This window comes from Lepisma saccharinum, chromosome 1, assembly GCF_977018435.1.
Source record: "Lepisma saccharinum chromosome 1, izLepSacc3.1, whole genome shotgun sequence".
Classification (NCBI taxonomy): Eukaryota; Metazoa; Arthropoda; class Insecta; order Zygentoma; family Lepismatidae; genus Lepisma; species Lepisma saccharinum.
The window spans coordinates 78252888-78272316 of NC_139229.1; the positions used below are offsets into that span (position 1 = coordinate 78252888).

At 44.1% G+C, this 19429-nt stretch overlaps 1 protein-coding gene across 1 annotated transcript in view; it reads left to right on the forward strand.

Annotated features, from left to right (window-relative positions):
* The window catches only part of LOC145996780 (uncharacterized), an 892808-nt gene that overhangs the window by 815246 nt on the left and 58133 nt on the right, over nt 1–19429 (forward strand). Inside the window, exon 5 of the mRNA XM_083133317.1 lies at nt 7188–7439. Coding sequence (XP_082989443.1) covers nt 7188–7439 — 252 coding nt within the window. The remainder of the gene's footprint in view (nt 1–7187; nt 7440–19429) is intronic.

Consider the following 19429-nt stretch of genomic DNA (forward strand, 5'->3'; position numbering starts at 1 on the left):
TGTCTCTCTCTCTTTTCCCATCTGTCTCTCTCTCTTTTCCCCTCTGTCTCTCTCTCTTTTCCTTTCTGTCTCTCTCTCTTTTCCTTTCTGTCTCTCTCTCTTTTCCCCTCTGTCTCTCTCTCTTTTCCCCTCTGTCTCTCTCTCTTTTCCCCTCTGTCTCTCTTCTTTTCCCCTCTGTCTCTCTCTCTTTTCCCCTCTGTCTCTCTCTTCCCTCTCTCTGTCTCTCTCTTCCCCTCTCTCTCTGTCTCTCTCTTCCCCTCTCTCTCTGTCTCTCTCTCTCCTCGCCTCTCTGTGTCTCTCTCTTCCTCTCTCCTCGTCTCTCTCTCTCTCTCTCTCTCTCTCTCTCTTGTCTTCGTCCCTCTGCGTCTCTCTCTCACTGTCTCTGCGTCTCTCTCTTTCCGATTCTGTTCCGCAAATTCATTGCTTGCAAACATTTCAAGGCAACAAACAATGATGCAGACCTACGAAATCGTGCCCTAAATTCCAGAACATCATCTTGAACGCGGTGTTGGTCGGTTGAATTAAGCAGTCACAAATCACAAAATTTTTATGCGGGGTCATCCGTTTCGGGGCGCAACTTCTGCTGTCCACTCCCCCCATCCTCCACCCCATCCTCCACCCCATCCCCCTACCGGCTCCGTGCGTTTCGGATTCCACGTACATTATCCCGGGGAAAGAGATAAATGAAGCGGAAAGATAGATAGATCAAACAAAAGAGTTCTAACGCGCGGACCTGGGTCGCGGTGCTTTATTTTTGTGGCTCAAAGGGGGTGGGGGACAGGCGACTGGAGGTGGTGAGGGTGGAAGTTTCTAAGGTAGGGGTGAAGTGCTGACGGTGCGATCTCCTAATGTCTTTATTTGTCATCCTTGGTTTTGATTCGACCTGCGGGAATGTTAGACGTTCTGGGTTCTCTTAACGGTGGTCCGTGGATGCAATCTAATAGGGTCCCCAGGGGGCGCCTGGAGCAAGGGGACCCTGATGAAGCGAGAATGAAGGCGGAAGGTGATGCAGGTGATGCGGTCCGCTGTAACTAGATCCAAGGTTGTGGTTGGGTCGTTTGGAAGCTGGTTTCCTGCTGTCTTAAGGCTTTAGTAATATATGTAGGTGTTTAATTCATTGATTATGATTCATTTTACTTCGCTTCCTTCCCTTCCTTTCCCTTCCTGTCTATTCCTTCCTTCCTTTCCCTTCCTGTCTATTCCTTCCTTCCTCTCCCTTCCTGTCCATTCCTTCCTTCCTTTTCCTTCCTGTCTATTCCTTCCTTCCTTTTCCTTCCCGTCTATTCTTTCCTTCCTTTCCCTTACTGTATATTCCTTCATTCCTTTCCCTTCCTGTCTATTCCTTCTTTCCTGTCTCTTCCTCCCATCCTTTATCTCCCTGTGTCTTCCTTCCACCCTTTATCTCCCTGTGTCTTCCTTCCATCCTTCCTTTCCCTCCCTGTGTCTTCCTTCCTTCCTCTCCCTCCCTGTGTCTTCCTTCCTTCCTTCCTTTCCCTTCCTGTCTCTATTTTTCTCTCCTGTGTGTATTGATATCGTCAACAAGTACTTCGCTTTTCTGCCACTTTTGGATAATCTCGAATATGGGTATGAGTGATGATATGATTAAAATTTATGAAGTGACACTCTCTAAGAACAGCCACGCCTAGGCCGGGATTCGAACCCGGGACTCCTGTCTTCGTGGCCTGCTGTGCTAACCACTCTGCCACGGCCGAGTCGAAGCCGATGCATCGGCAGATACCAGTGGTATCGGTATCGGAAAGCATCTGTTTGATTTTACTTACCGATAACTGCTGATACTTTCCGCCCTGTTTTGATCCTTCACAGGGTGGGGGGGGAATGACGCGCGACACTTGGCACAGTCTCGAAGGAAGATTTCAGACCGAAGCGACAAGCCGCACGCGACACATACTTCTTGAAAACAAGCCAATCAGCTGCAAAGTTTCACGCCACAGCAGAACGACAGGCCGCTGTGGCGTGATTGGTGAAATCGTCAGTCTAGAGAAATGTTCATGGATAGCTTCGCGAGAGCCTCCCCGATGATCTAGTGGTAATGTCGCCACCTTGTAAGCAAGGGGTCCTGGGTACGATACCCGATGAAGGCACATACGTAGTTCGGATCCCAATTTAAACTGTGTGCGTAGTCTCGATCAGTCTATCTGTGCATAAAGTGGACTTGAAACAAAAACTCCGGGACTTCTCAGGCCTCCTCGATGGCACAGTGGTATCGTCGTCGACTTGTAATCAAGGGGTCCCGAGTTCGATACGCGGTGGAGGCACTTAATAGTTCGGATCTCACTATAAACTGTCCAGTCCCGATTAGCCTATCTCTGCATTAAATGGAATTAAAACAGGACTTCGCCTTACCACAATGGTTTAAATACCATTTTAAACTGTGTGTCCTTGAATAGGTGTCATTGTTTATGAATGTTATGGCTATTATTTAAGTCTTATAGTACCTCCTTCACTCAGAACAGGAGTGAAGCGAAAGCTATGGACTCGCCTCTTTTTCCAACCTTGAGCGCGGAGTGTGTACAAAGACGTACACTCAATCAAAGAACCTTCTGTTTACTACCCCTGAGGTCTGTGCGCTAATAACCTGGATCGAGGAACGTTCCCTCAAACACGCACACCCAGGCACATATGCAGTTCGTCAATATATTGTGTTTGCCTCGGGACGTTGGTACGCTGAAAGTAAGGGGGAGGAAGCGTTGATTACTTGGCTGTGTCTTCAGCATCTTCGGTGACGTATTCACCTGCGGGGTGTATTGGCTCTCCCTCTCCCTTTGCCTCCCTCCCAAATTCCCTTTTCCTCTTCGCACACACACAAACAGGGAGGCCCACTTTCTGTGGCGTCGCTTCGATTCGCCTTCAGGGGCGTTCTCGGGTTTTCCCCCCTCCTCTCCTTCCCTTTAACTCGTCTCCCAAAATCCCGATAACGAAATCAGGCGTTGTTGCTTCTCCGCCCCTGGCCAAACCAGGGTCTTTGGAAATATCAGAGGAAAGGGGGAGGGGAGCCTGTCTTGGTATCTGGGGACATAAACTCCGGCAGGTTTTGAAAAGTCTCACGGCACCAAAAGGTTAATATCATTTGTACATTTTGGCACCGAAACCACCTCGACTTTACTCCATGTAGTGATTTTAAGTGATTATGAAGATTGGTTCAGGGATTCGCAAGTTAAGCGCGTGCTGTGCTAATTTTAGCTACTCGCAGCTGAAAGTTGCAAGTCTTAGCAACTTCTATTTCTTTTGCTTTCTTTCCTTGTCTTCCTTTTCCTTCCCTTCCTTTCTTTCCTTCCTTTCTATCCTTCCTTTCCTTCCTTCCTTTCTATCCTTCCTTTCCTTCCTTCCTTTCTTCCTTTCCTTCCTTTCTTTCCTTCCTTCCTTTCTATCCTTCCCTTCCCTTCCTTTCCTTCCTTCCTTTCTATCCTTCCTTTCCTTCCTTCCTTTCTTTGTTTCTTTCTTTCCCTTCCTTTCTTTGTTTCTTTCTTTCCCTTCCTTTCTTTGTTTATTTCCTTCCCTTCCTTTGTTTCTTTCCTTCCCTTCCTTTGTTTCTTTCCTTCCCTTCCTTTCTTTCTTTCCTTTCCTTCCTTTCTTTCTTTCCTTCCCTTCCTTTCTTTCCTTCCCTTCCTTTCCTTCTTTCTTTCCTTCCATTCCTTTCCTGCTTTCTTTCTTTCCATTCCATTCTTTCCTTTCCCTTTGTGTATCTTCCTTCCTTCCTTTCCCTTCCTATCTCTCTCTTTTTCTCTCGTGTGTGAACGTCAACAAGAATTCAAAGTAACACCCACATAACATTTAAACATAGCAGATTTCGCGAGAAATCATGTATCGCAGTGATTCAGCAAAAGACCACATGCAGAGCATGCCATACTTCGCAGCAGTAGATGTAAGTATAACACTCCTGTCCCCACCCCCACATCGAGACAATTTGTACGAATTTGAGGTTCTTAAAATAGGTTTCTGTATTACGTCATCGCCATTTTTCATCAGCATGTACCTAGGTATGTGCAACAAAATATCATGAATTGAACCTTTAGGTACTTAAGGTACTTACGAAATCGTGAATGAAAATTATGTAACCAAAACATTAATCGACAATCCTGGTGGTGTAAGATAATTGCGCATAGTAAGGCTTTGACGTGTAAAGTTTAAACAAATATTCATTCACTGCGAATGACCTCAATGCTCTGCGCATGCGTAGACACGCCCTCAACGCTCTGCGCATGTGCTGTGTTGTCTGGCAAGACCATTCGCGGAAAACACGAAGTGAAGAATTGCATTTTACACCCATCAATCACGAATGAATTGATTCGGTTCATTACTCGTTCTTGTTGTGGTGATCCGAATTTGTTGGTCTCGCTGAATTGATGAACGTAGAGTTTCCGAGACGGTCGATAAATGTAATTTATTCCTTTTCGTTTGACTGTAATATTAGATTTCCCGTAAGACTTCTTCCTGATTATGATGCTTCTTGTTCCCGGGAAGGAAAAAAAAGTTTTATTCATCTCGGAGGGTGTAAATACGCCCAAAGAACGCCATGTGGAATCCGCAATTTCTTAATATTCTCCACGGGATCCATTGTACTGTCACCAATATCCCATACATGAAAAAGAAGCAGAGAAGATGCAAGCCTCTAAATGCTATGAGGAATCGAATTACCTCCTTGATGTCTGTCTGTCGCTTTTATTGGCAGTTCCTCCCCCCTCTGCCCCCTCCCCACCCCTTCTTCCTTCTGCTGCACGGGCTCTCTAAATCCTAGCCCTCTTTCTTCACGAGTTATTGAGCACAATGGAAAGCGGTGTCAGATAAAAGAAGTCCAACGAACAATGGGCGAAAGGAAGGAAGGAAACAGATTGAAACGGAATTGTGGGTAGAGAAGGAACAGATGAAAAGACGGAAAGGCGGCGTTGTAAGACGAGACGACTGGAAACGAAATTTTTCTCAGTCTAGCTTCCAGATAGAGATCCTTTCGTTCGCCTGAAGATCTTATTTTTTTTAAATCTTATTTTATTTCGAATAGTCGTGTGGTGTCCTGATTTTAATATAATCGTACGCTGTGCTTCTAGGTTTTCGTGCCACCACGTAGATATTTTCATTTTTTAAGTCAAAGCAAAAATTGTATTATTTTTCTGAAAATGGCATTTTTAATATCACTTTTCACGCTTCCTCCACTGTAGCTCAAAACACTTATCTAAACCAGAAACACTAAATTTTCAATTTAAGGGTTCGGGTGTAAAATATGGTAAGTGACATTTTGGTTATTTTTGATTTAAAGTAAAATGTGCCATCCTTCAAGTTGAGTGAAATTGTCATGTCATATAATTTGCCCTCTGAAATTGGTAAACATAACACGAAAACAATTTATCTACAGTATAGCTTCTAATAACCTTTTTTCTTAATGAATTCGGAAATGAACAAAATGTCACCATGTTTTACACCCGAGCTCTTCATTTCATACTTGTGCCAGCCATACCTCATTGATGATCGTGACATTTCCCCGCTATCTAAATAGGGAACTATCTTGATTTTCAATTATGTAGAAGCTTGTGAAAATAGAGAACTACTACTGAAAATTCAAACGCTGACCTACAAATCAAACAAAAAATGAACTAGTATTCACAGTAGTAATCAACTAATTTTATTGAATTTAAAATTGTGGATGCGTCACATACAAAACGAGTCCTCTTCAGAGGACTAAAGTACCTTAACCGTGTTGTAAAAGGACACTCACCCTGTACATGGACAACACACAGGGCAACACTGAACCCTACAGAGTATACTATTGGCCGTAGGACCAAACGCCGGCTGCAGTTACTGATTGTATATATGTGGTAGTGAGGTTCACGCTTGGGTGGTAGGACCGACCCGTTGACCAACGGGCGACGAGTCAGAGGTAGAGCAGGTAATTAACGTAACACAAATTGAGTAGCTATATGACTGAGTTTTATTTAGTAAGCACTCCAATAGAATAATAAAAGGAAGAAGTTAGGGGCGGGTACTTATATCAGGATCGCCTGGACGCTGGAACGGTCGGCTGGGCGCTGGTCCCGCTGGCTGGCCTGAGACATCTCGCTGGACAGGCTCCGGGTTGGGCCCGACGGCTTCTGGGCGGCCCTGTAGTCGATTCTCCGCGTCCGGCACTGTCGCGCTCTCGCGACCGATCTCGATCCTTGGCGTTCTCGTTGGCTTCTCCTCCTGAAGCAGGTTGTCAACCCCATTTAGAGTGCTCTCTGGAGTTGGGAAATGCTTAGGATAGGTTTTTCGGGAATGGCCGGTAACGATAAGATCAGCATTTACACCCCCATCAACTCATTTCTCCTGTAGTGATGGATAGACAACATTTCAATCTGAATCAGGTTTGCGATTAGTCTCTGTGGAACGTACGTATGAAATGTCTCTTATTTATTAATGATATATTTGTCTATTATGGAAGGTGTCATATTAATCATACTATCCCCGGTGGAGGCACATTTCACAGTAGTTGTCACGATTAGCCTATGTGGGCATACAGTGAACTTATTTTGCTATGGAGAATAGAGAGATTGCATGCCTTATACTGAGCTTTTATGACAAAACTCTTCAGATCTTCTATTGGGGATTAAAGAGATAGTCTTTCGACTCATAGTGTGATAAACGTGTGGTTTAATTGTTCCACCTGCAGCTGGTTTAGTCGAGGCGTGCGGAGTAAAGGTTAGACATCCTTTCAAGTGCATAGGACTTTCCACTTGCTTGCCCAGTTAAAATATCGGACGTAATCTCGTCATTGTGACCTTTGCGGTATCAAGGACGTTTGTTGAGCTTGGTCGAGAATGATGAAAACATTCCTTCGGGCTATCGACCATGTGAGTTCTGGTAGGATTCCCAGTCTTTTCGCGAGTTAAGATCACTTATCTTCAGAGAACTTCTACCCAGGTTCCTTCTATCCTGAAGATGAGAGAATGTTAGCTCTCGAAATCCTTCCAGAACTCACCCGAGAGAGTCTGTCTGCTCGTCATCCGTCACGAGAAAAGCTTCAATACTATAATACTTTGGTCAAGAATATTGCATTACTTGTCTCAGTGACGAGTTGGACCCAATCAGAAAACCAATGCGTGTAGGTAGAACAGTTTGTATGTGCAAATCCTATATTTCACTAAGAAATATTTTTCATTGCAGACATATTAATGTTTCCTTTGTCTTGGTCTTTCCAGCATTCTGCGTACCAGAAGATTCGTTGGAGCATGTGTGCGCAGAGATCACGGGCGATGCCAGCCTCTACTCCATGTTCCGCGCCGATGCCGAACCAGTGGACTGTCCATTTCAGGGACCCTTCAACTTCACCTACAACAGAGGCTCCGGAGACTGCAGGAGTCCCGTGTCCCGGATAGACTCCTGCACGGAGCACTCCCGCCTGCTCCTCCGCTACCAGGCATGCCCAGATGTCACTGGAACAGAGAGCACAGGTAAGTTTGGACTATTTGCTAATCTTTGTTGAAAAGTTCCTTAAATCGTATCATCTTGGAGGAGCATAAGTTGTGGAAAGATCGAGTCTTGGTCTCGCACACTAAAACTTTGTGTTGATGATCACGTACCGTTAAAAGATAAACTTGCGATTTTCGAGGTTAAGATGCAAGCCAATTGAAACGTATTTATACTAATTTACTGTTTTGAATGTCTCAAAGTTGGTGTTAAAGAGATCATTACCATTTAGGTACTGTTAACTGACAATTTGATGAATATATTCTCTCGGACTATCAACCAGGTTAGTTCTGGAAAGCTTTCGAGAGCTAATGTGACTCATCTTCAGGGTAGAAAACTTCTGCCCTGTAGAAGACTGTGTAGAAGACTTGTACCCTGTAGAAGACTGTGTAGAAGACTTGTACCCTGTAGAAGACTGTGTAGAAGACTTGTACCCCGTTGAAGACTGTGTAAAAGACTTGTACCCTGTAGAAGACTGTGTAGAAGACTTGTACCCCGTTGAAGACTGTGTAAAAGACTTGTACCCTTTAGAAGACTGTGTAGAAGACTTGTACCCTTTAGAAGACTGTGTAGAAGACTTGTACCCTTTAGAAGACTGTGTAGAAGACTTGTACCTTTTAGAAGACTGTGTAGAAGACTTGTACCCTTTAGAAGACTGTGTAGAAGACTTGTACCTTGTAGATGAGAGTTGCGTTGGTTCTCGAAATCTTGGAAACCTTGTCAGAACTCACCTGGTCAATAGCCCGAGAGAATACATCCATCTTTCTTCGCCAGGAAAGCTTCAAACTTACAACTGACTGTTTTAGACGACTGAAGCAACTGACTGTTTTAGACGACTGAAGCGGCTGATCGCCTAATTTGTCATCAATAAAGTGGCAGTGGTCAGAGTAGGCTGATCAACATTTATTCCTAAGTTAGTTGGCGACCTGATACTTTTAAGATCTCTTTGGAGAAATGTCTCTTTCAATATGCGATTGCAGCTCTGATAAAGTTCTATACGTTCCACAAAATTGTTCTTAGCACAGATCTTACTGACTCTCATCCAATATGTGTTTGGTCGTCACTAAACACACAAGTAAATAGCAGAAAAGCAACACCAGCACCACTGTAGAGCAAAGGAATCATGGTTATTTATTAGATAAATGATGCCACAGAACATTGTTCCATTGAGGCATGCATGTATGCTATTTTAAGTTACTTTGGAGTGACTAATTCACTAGACAGATCAACTGCTCTCTCCCCTCCACTGCGCCAGTAGGGTTCTTTGAATGAATTCAATGACATACTCTTTACATCAATCCTCGGATCATTTGCTGCTAGTTATTTCTTCGAGAACTAACCTGTCCTCTGTAGATGAGTAGGTGTAAGCTTCCAGCAACCATCCAACCTAATTTAATAAAAATTTTGAGCACAGTGGTATACTAGGAGGGTGGATCAAATGAAATCGGAACAGGGGCCACAGAATTAAATCAACAAGGTATATTTCAAACGTAATCTCCACAAGTTCCACAAGCACTTGTCCCACTCTTTCATCAAGCGGTGAATACCCTGCTCGTAGAACTCCTTTGGCTGAGATCGGAACCAGTTGCGAACATTGTCCATGACGTCATTGTCCGAGTGGAAGCGCCGGCCCTTCAATGCCTTTTTCAGAGAGATGGAAGTCGCATGACGATAGATCAGGGCTATACGGTGGCTGTTCCAACACTGTCCACCGAAACTTCGCCAACGTGCTCTTTGTAACAGCTGACGTATGTGGCCGCACGTTGTCATGCAGCAAAATCACTCCAGAGGACAACTGGCCTGGCCGTTTGGACATGATTGCTGCGCGCAAACGGTGGAGGGTACTGCAGTAACAAGCAGAGTTGATCGTTTGACCCTGGTCCAGGAAGTCAAGGAGAAGGGGTCCTTCATCATCGAAGAAACATCACTTTGCCACTACTCTGCAAACATTTCGCCGCCGCAGGTGAAGCACTGACTGCCTGCCTGCCTTCTCGGACGATACTGATGCCCGACCGCCTACGCATATCACGTGCTAACGCGCGACTATCTAGGGCGAGTCCATAATGCAGTAGGGGTTTCCTTCCTTATCTCCCGCTCTATTTCTACACAGGGTTGTCGACACACACACACACACACACACACAAATATAACCCAATACATTCCTGAGGGCTAGAGGCATCCGGGCTGATTAAATCATCCCAACTATAGCCGAGATCAAGAATATGTGGAGCTCTATACCTCGGCATCGCCCCATATGCCTCCATGGCATGTGTGCACACGCAGAGGTACCTTTACCTTACACACTTTACAGCGGTATACTACTTCGTGTTATGAAAAGGGTAAAACAGGCGAATTGAAAGTAAATGTTGTCAATGAACCTTTATGAAGAAAAAAAGAATTCTTAAAGGATTATGCACACTATGAGGTTATTGACCTGTGTCGATCTTTCAATTAAAATTGAGTTAGCTCAACACTACCCTACTCTTCAAACGGGATCAGACGCTTCCTGTTCTGAGAAGTGGCGGACGTCTCTCTCCTCTCGCACAAAAGGAGCATCTTAGACCGACAACCGCATGCTTGGTGCGCAGACAATGACCATACCAGGTAGCACATTCCTCGCACTTAGGAAGACTCCATCTACTGCCTCGGGTAATGAAATTAGAAGCATCTGTCGCGAACCGCTTTTATCTCCAATTATGGCCACTTCACTTTGGCTCGGAGGACCCCATCCCGTTTAGCTTCTTGCAGCGTCGGGAGTTGGTTGTCTTAGTAACCACGACAGTAATTGTTGAGGAAGTTGGACAGTCTGGAAACCTCCATTGTGGATCCTTGAACTTTATAGTTCAGTGGCTTTGTCTTAAGTTGAGGTGGTGTTTTGTACGTTTCACGATGCGGAGGAATTCAGTCTCCCTGCCTTTCTTGGGACCCTGAAGAGTCGATGGCTAAGAGGATTTGATGCTTTTTCTTGCCAAGAGTTTGTTTCCAAGCAATTTCCTAGAAAGCGGTTCCCTTGCAAGATTATCATCTCTCGGTTCATTGAGAAGTTTTTCTCTAAAATTCCACAAATTAATAAATGCACACCTCATAGATGGATTTTGCTCGTTGTCGCAGTCTGAAGTAAACTTGATGATATGAATTAGTATTATAGGCCTACATTTTATCAGTGGAGTTACTTACCTAAGGCACTTACATCCAATGATCATTTAGGTTCTCAACTTTCAGTGTTCTCGTCGCTAAAAAATGTTTCTCAGATCCAAAGTATAAACCACCAACATATCGGTTATAGTTTTAACGATGCAAACATCCTTTGCACAGTGAAAGCCCTAAAAATCACCTAACAAATAGCCACTATAACCCCACCCCCTCCCTCGGAGACGTTCATGAAGTATTTCTATACCAGTTGTCTTCTCAATTATTGCCTAAGCTGTTTATTGATATGTGTTCATCACCAGCAGGAAGCCAGCAACGCACTTAGATGGTCCTTTGCGGGAATGGTGCTCCCTGTTTGTTCCTTGTCCTTCTCCTCCTAAGGGACTTCTAAACATTACGGACAGGATAAGAGGTGTCTAGTTGCACGCAATGAGACCTGTGCGGTGGAGGACGACATTTCTCAAAGTATCCCAGTATCCATTCTTAATGGCTTGCGTCTACTAATGAGTTGGTCATCGTTCCATATACGCACAATAACGACCCGATCCCTGCTCTGATAAGCAAACGGCTATAATTAGCTTCCCCCTTCCCCCACCACCTTTCACCTCACCCCCAACCCCCTTCGGGCCTAGCGCACAGAGATGGTAATTACGAAACGGCCGGACAAGGGAACTTCATGCGGCGGCCATGTTTGTTTCAACTGGCGGAGTTTGCTTTTGTGCGACGTGTTCCCATTGAGCTCCCCATCTCGTTGATTTGCCGGTTGTTGTCTGCAGTGGGGGGACGCATGCCATTCGAAGACAAGACTGCTTGGTTCATTTACATATGAATAGGCTCTGAATTATTTGTAGGCCGGTGGAGTATTTTTTTCTTGTTTACGCTCTCTCTTTCTGGGATAGAGAAGTGGGATTTTTTTGTTCCCCAGAATTCAATTCGTGCGCTTCCTGCTCCGTGTCTGACAAGTGAGCATCGCTCTTTTTTGTTTTCTTCTGCTTCGTTTCAGCTCTTGTCTGTTTTGCGCTCTGCTTTTCCATGAAACAAGGTTCCCTAGCCTGTGTGTCACGCCGAACTATTTCTGGGCCCATTGTCCAGTTATGTAGCAGGATGTGGGTAAAAATGTGCAGTAATGTATGCCTGGGGAAAGACATGGAAAACTTTAGCTGATTCTTGGTTGCGAAATTCATATACCTTGTGGACCCATTGAACACTGAACGAAAGTGGGTTGAGAGATTTTGCGATCAATATATCAGTTTGAAGGGTGTAAGTCTGATTAGGTTGTGTTTATGTCAATATATAGACGAAAACTGGTTTTGGAGTTTGGGCTTCTCGGCCACGAAGGGTTTTGGAGTTTGGGCGTCGCGGCCACGGAGGGTTTTGTAGTTTTCTCGTCTTGATATTATCTCTACAAGGTGATATTCAAAACAACTGAAATTGAACATTCGTAAGCTTTCTTGGACATCTCCATGATAACAATTTGACACTTGTTCCTCCTCCAGGCATTGAAAGAGATGAACTTCTTTCTACGAAATTTTCTGGATGCTAAAGGTAGCTCCTGCAGAAGACTTTTCTTCCCTCCTTTTCCCCTTCTGCTATCCAAGTATGTCTTGTTCTATCACAATTGGACTGCAGCATCGCCTGACCCTATTTCCTGTCATTATGTTCATCCTCGTCTCCCTCAGGATCTCTCCTGCGACAGAGTCATTCCAGAAAGCCCCATGTTCTCCCGAATGGTTACTGGAGCCAGACTTCCTCCTTGCGGACATCTGACAGTGTTCTCAAGTCTCGTTCACTTTTCCTTTTTTCTTTCTATTTTCAGCCAATCGACGGAAAGAGAAACTATATTTTTTTGCCTCCAGGGTTCAGAGACTGATTATTTTTATAAAAGTGTGAATAGTTATTAATACAAACTATAAACTTGTTCCAATATTAAATACAGATAAACTTATCTAACAGATAGCCACCTCTTTTGATGTCTATATTAATAAACTTGCATTATCTTTTACTGTCTTCATGATTGTAATTCAGTCTCGTCCGCAATTTAGATTCCCGTATTCTAAATTTCGCGTCGTAAGTCGAAAAGGAACAGGAACAGACACTTGGTATAGTCAGGTGCTTGAGAACGAGCCAATCGGCAGCAACGCTTCACACAGTAGAGGCATGACAAACAGCACAACCCTGCTTTCGATTAATGAAATTCTCAGATGTCGCTTGTGTGTGAATTCTCCCTAAGTTCGTTGCGTCATCCGAGTTTGTTACCAGATCTAAGCTCTTCTAGGCCTTCATTCCTCAATCCACTCAACCGTGAGTTCAGGTCAATAACAATTCGTTGAGCATGCTGGGTCAAGAGAACCACAAGGAAGAAGTCGATATGTGAGCGTTTTCGAAATGGAAAGTAAAAAAATAAAGGGGGGAGCAGTAAATTACCCACATTTAAGCCAGAGGGAATATTCATGTCGACATTAATTCTGCCCTCCGTTCTTCTCCCCAGCATCACTCCATATTTTTTTCCATTTCGGAAACTACTAGTTAGCGTGACCGTTCTTTGTTTCTGCCTTAATAGGACTGTGGCATCAATATCTGTTTTCGTTCATTAAAAAATCGTTCGCCGCAAAATGCGAGGGGGAACTCGGCGGTTGTTCTCTGGGTCTCTTTTCAATGTGGCGCATTTAGAATTGCATTCGCTGGCGTGGAGTATGTTTCATTAATGATTTTTCGCACGCGAGTGGCGAAAAATCGTTTAGACGGATGGAATTTTCTGTGCCGTCTGGTTCGAGGCTGGAAAAGGTTTTCACGGTAAGCCCCAACCTTTCTACATTTCCGATCACTTTAAAGCGATGACTTTGGAAGGAAAATTGTTTTTGTTTTTTTTTTACTTGGAAGGGGTGAGCGAAGTAACGCATTGCAAATTTATTTACTTTTCCAAAGGGATATTTTACTTTTTCACACAATAACACTTAGAAATGGTAGCTCTAACTTATATACTGCGTCGCCAACACATACGTGTACCCTTCTCAGCCATGATGTTAGGGGGAAATCCTGACTCGGGAATAAATGTAAGCGACACGTGCAGTTTGTCGCTTAGATTCGAAATGTTATATTTATCGAAGAGCGACGTTTCGCTTATGTCTGGAAAGCTCCGTAAAATTTGGTCCGCAAAGTTGTGACAGAGGTTTGCTTACATAATAGCCATACGCCTTATGGTTCTGGCCAGGGGACTCCATACCACCAAGATTGAGAACGTTGTAGCCTGACCCAACACGAAGAAACATGTGCCCTAAGATGGCGATCATTATTTTTTGAATTGCGTTCCGTGTTTCTCGCTCCATTTTCGTCCATCCCCCAACCCTCGACTTCAAGGATTATAAATCGTGTTTGCCAGGTGAGTCAACGAGCGAAGGTAAGTGTCGGTTTGCATGCTGTTTCGCCTCCTCCTCCCCTCTTCTTGTCCTCCTAGGGATTGTGCTGTCCATTTTTCATGTGTGTTTGTGGGGTGGAGGGCGAGACGCGAGAGCGCGCGGATCCACCATGTTGCGTCACTCCCAACACTTTGCACTCGGAGGTCCACACGAAAAATAACAAGATCCCCCCTCCTTCCTATTTACGTTTCTTTTTGGGGGGAGTACAGTGTTACTCGGATAAAGGAAAACTCCCTCCGAAACGTCTGTCGAGACGAAAACAATGATATATTAATGGTAATGGTTTCAGGAAAACAGTTTGGCTGTCGTTTTGTTCTGTACACTTTGGGTTATTACCCCTGGTCCTTTCTTCCGATAGCAGAAAGCGCTTTTCATTTATCTTCGGACAGACCTTGTGTTTTATGCTTCTCCCGTATCAAAACGTTCGCTTCGTTGGGTTAACAGCTTTTGTCTGGAGCGTTTGCTACTTTTGCAGACAGAAGTCGCAAATTTTAAAGTTTTTTTGTCTGTACTTTCTAAAAGTTCTGTGAAGTTTGGCTGCTTTACGACGTAAATGCTAATATCTGGCTTTAACATGCATCATTGTTCTTTTTAACGTTTCGGATTATCGGCACCGTTTTTAAAAGGCTTGTAACGAGGATACCTGCCTTCGGCACAGTCTTGAGGAAGATTAGAACAAGATGAATTTCGCCTGGTTTCCCGGAGATTCATCGCTTGGTGATCGATACGTTTAGGGCAGATTCCACAGCAGTGAGAAGATAATGCGGCATATCAGATAACTTCAGTATTTAGTAGTATTTATTACTACTTCAGTAGTATTTAGGCATTTTAGTCTAAAAATGAGGTTCATTGCAACTAAACACTAATTTGGAGCTCAGACTAGGATGCACGCGAAAAGAACAGCTGTAACCAGTAATGCTTGGTCATTAATTTTTCAAGATGTCGCGGGTAAAGTGTGTCAAGATTCTTTATCTCTTTGACTGACCGAAAGATTGTCACGATTTCTTTGCTTCTAGTGATTCTTATTTTGCCCCCTCGCCATTCTTGCTTTGACCGCCCATCGCCAATTTATTGTTGCCACCATCGCCAATCTTATTTCGTCACCTTCGCGATTTTTAATTTTCCACTTTATAGTCCGTTGTACTTATTTATAATTTGTATAAATTCACTTAATTACCATCGCTCCAAAGCACCTTGTGTACAAAACAGTGAGTAGTATTACAATCGGTGTTCGTGTATCGAACACCGACGTGCTCTTGATCCACCCCATCACGTGCCGTACATATTCCCAACGAGACAATAACCTGGAACTGAAATTGCTTACCGAGCCGCTGAAGTATATGGGCCTGTTGTTTGGCAACTGCTGACGTCACCGTTTCATTACCCCGGAGAGTTGTATTATGGACGGGAGAACACGCCCCGAGGCGGTTCCTGGGGGACCACCTTATCCCGACATGTCCCCTCCTTTTCCCGGTACTAATAGACGTGGACCACTGCCCCCTCCCATCGCCCACCTTACCTCCGGTAGCAGAGATCTGGGGGATCTTCTCTCCCTAATGAACGATTTCTTCCCGCGGACTGGTCTCCAGAAGCTGGGAAGCGGGCGATAAGATTTTATTTTCCCTTTCCGTAAGGGATTACTTCGGTGCTTACCGCGCGTGTATGAACTGCTGCTGCGGCGGGGGAGGGGGCTCGGTTTTGGCTCTTTTGCTTACTGTTTCTGTGGATGGTAAATTAGTTTCAGGGGCCGCGAAAATACATAGGTTTCCTGAGGCGAGGATATCAATTTTCATCTTAATTTTCATCTTTATGTATTAGGATGTCCCGTAAGTAATGTTGGGTTTGACAAGTATTTTTTTTCATTGACAATTTTTCATTGCTCACTGAAATGACACCCGTGTTAATAGAGTATCGTTCTTTCTTTCGAAAATTTTACAGGTAAATAGAAATGAACACAGCGCCGCCCTACGACGTTAGATTCAGGGTTCGAATCCGGGCCTAGTGTTCTTAGTGTCCCTTCATCGATTTCATCATATCATCATCCTCATCGCTGCGATTAACCAAAAAGTGGCTGAAAAGAAACGCTAAACATGAAATCTAAATCAGAATACAAATGAATGGAAAAATGGCAGCAGAGGCCTGGTTGCACTATTGTTGGAAACAATTGCCCATTCTAGCTCGCTACACTTTAAGTTCTTGCTATCACGTGTCTAGTTGGTTACAAAGTATGCCACTGAATTGTCTACTTCATTGATTTAATCTACAAATACCCAACACCCCCTAAAACTTTTCACAGAGGCCTAATTATAGTAATTTTTATCGATATTTACTCTTCCACACCCTAAATTTAGACTTATCCCTCCCTCCCCAAAATGGACATTCTGGATAAATTCATGTCTACTTCGTGTTTTGATGTGAATTTGTGTCTCCGCCGTTTGGAGCAGTTTCGTCACGTTGTACGAGCTGACAGTGAACATTGAAAGCAGCAGGCAGGTATTCGTTGAATCTCGGATCTTGAACATTGCCATTCTTGTGTACAACGTCTGCTTGGTTGAACGCAACTTCCTCGCACCAGCCTGACACTGCGCTGCACCTCTACTACACCTGGTGTCAAAAAGTGCATCGAACTCTTGAAAGACAAGGTGCACTTCCTCTATAGTGTTGCCCACGGGACGAGACGGGACAGGCTTTTAAAAATTCGAGACGAGACGAGATTGACCATGTGTCATAAGACAAACGAATATTTTCGAGACGAGACAGCATTTCCAGGAGACTCCACGAGACGAGACAGGCCAAAGTCTCGTCTCGTGGGCAACACTATTCCTCTATGGCAAACACTTCTATAACTTTAAATATGTCGAGCCAAGAGTCCCGGAGTTCCTCCGCTAGAACGGAGATCTGTGTCACCAAAGAAACAATGCACCATGAGGCACAATGGAGTGTTTTGAAGTTTAAAAGTTTTTTTGTTTTTTTCGTGCACTTAACACGCGTCTTAGATTTTTCAACTATGATCCGACATTAGTCGAGGTGGGTTTCATGTGGCGTCAGGATGCGCATTGCGCACAGAGGCCATGCTTGCGGCCAATTATATTTCGTAACAGGTTCCCCTGAGTAGAGAAAAATAGCAAGCCAGAAGCAATAACCTCCTTCGTCGGCCGTTACTCTCTCAAGCATTCAAAGAATGCTAGATCAGTATTAAATCAATCTTCCTGGTTGATTGGAATTAAGTTGCTGATCAACTGGTATTAGGGAGCAATAACCAGGTGGTGGAAGAAAGGATAAGTTAGAGTGTAACGGGCGACGTGGGGTCTTTTGCTTTGGATCGAGGAACGAGAAACATCGGGGAGCTTGAGCGAGCCTGCATAGCACAATCCTGAGAGTCTTCTCCGAGGAACTACTCATCATCGAATAGACAGGTAACATCCTTCTCTAACCATGTTCATCTAAACAAGAAGATATAAACCCAAATTCTTAGTGTTGTGCCATTTCAATGTGTGAAAAGTAACCTCTCGCCCATTACCATCAAGTTATCTGCCAAGGGCGAGTGCTCACCAGTGAGGATGAATGAATGAATGACAAAGCTACATCACGCAAGCATAACGGTTAAGATTCTTGGTAAGATCCCACGAACCTCACAGTTCGTTACGATTTGTCGTTTGCAAGGAAATACCCACCACGTAGCGTTCGTTACATCTGCACCAACTGCACGTTAGTTCTAAATCACGAATGTCTGTGTTGGTATCTCCCTCCCGCCAACCCTCTTGCATTCCGTACTCTTGCAAGAACTGGCCTCAATCATGGCTGCTTGAAGCCACAATGCAACATTTCGTGACGTAGGTGAAACACACCTATATACCAAAGAAATAAAAGTAGTAGGCTATTTATTCAGTTCTTGTTTAACCCACTATGCGAGACGCGAAACTCTTTTCAGTTAGAGCGCCGTACACCTTCTGACAAGCTATTTTTTCAGTACTGACGCTAAAGATGAAGTTAGGGTGGCCCACAGTCCCTTAGAAAAGCCCATCTATGTGCGTAATATATATTTCATTTTTCAAGAAAAATATTAGGATTAGCGTGCTTCGCGAAAACTGGACATGTCATAAAGTTCTTTGCACAGGTGTGTGTTCTTTCTCTTTACCTATTTCTCTCTCGTTTTCTCAGTTTTTATCTTGTTTTTTTTTTCTGTCACACATGTACACACAATAATCCTGAATTAATTTTCAGGTACCAGAGTTATGTTAGCCTTATAATTTACCGAAAATAGAGACTTACTGCTGCCCAGTTCGCTCTCTTACCGTATCCGTACAGTATTTTACGTCCATCTCATTTTCTCCAACCAATCTAAAACTCCTCGCCTGCACATGAAACCTACCATTATGCTATCCTAAAAGTTGATGTTCATCTGCCCCCTCCCTAACTTTCCCTTCTCAGGCTTTGCTGAGAACATTATTCCTGATTTCTTCCCCTTTTTATCCTTCCTTCCATCCCGAAGAAGCCGAACCAATCCCTGAACGAAAAGAAGAAACTGGGAAAAAAAAAGAGACTTTAATATAAGCATCAGAACAGATCACTTATAACTTTCTTCATAAAGCCGTGAAGAAGCTCTTGATTGGAAGTTAGGGACGTGGATACTGCGCAGAGATGGAGAGAGAAAAAAAGCTGCTAGAAGATGGGGAAAAAAAGACAGTCGAATATTGAAAGTAGGCTAGGATATCTGGCAACGAGAAATGAAGCAAAAGGGGTTTCTGTAAGAAGCAGAAGTTTGCAGAGGGGGGTTTGAAGGTGGAGGGGGAGAATTTTTGAAAATGATATTTATACGGGAAGAGGGCGGAAAATAATGTGGGGGGGGGGGAATCGGGAGTTGGCTGAGGAAATTACTGAAAGAGCTTAACATATCGCAAAGAAGGACCGTGCACTTTTCAATCACTTTGACCGAAATAACTGACATTGTGCCTCGTGTGAACATTGTTAAACAGTATAGGCCGACTGCACAGCATTTGCTAGGAAAACTCTTGTCTTAGATTTGAACTCGCAATTCTCTGCCGTAGAGCTGTTGGCCGTTAGTCCACCTATAGCCCCCCCCCTCCCCCCGTGGATTGATTAACGTAAGGCACTACGAAGACTAGTTTCTAGTTGTGTTCCAATCTAGCATTTCAAATTAAACTTGGCTGCGAACGTAGAGAGTTTAGTTTGCCCTTTGGCTGCGAACGTAGAGAGTTTAGTTTGCTCTTTGGCTTCAAACGTATAGCGTTTCGTTTTCCCTTTGGCTGCGAAGGTAGAGCGTTTCGTTTGCCCTTTGGTTGCGAAGGTAGAGCGTTTCGTTTGCACTTTGGCTGCGAAGGTAAAGCGTTTCGTTTGCCCTTTGGCTGCGAACGTAGAGCGTTTCGTTTGCCATTTGGTTGCGAACG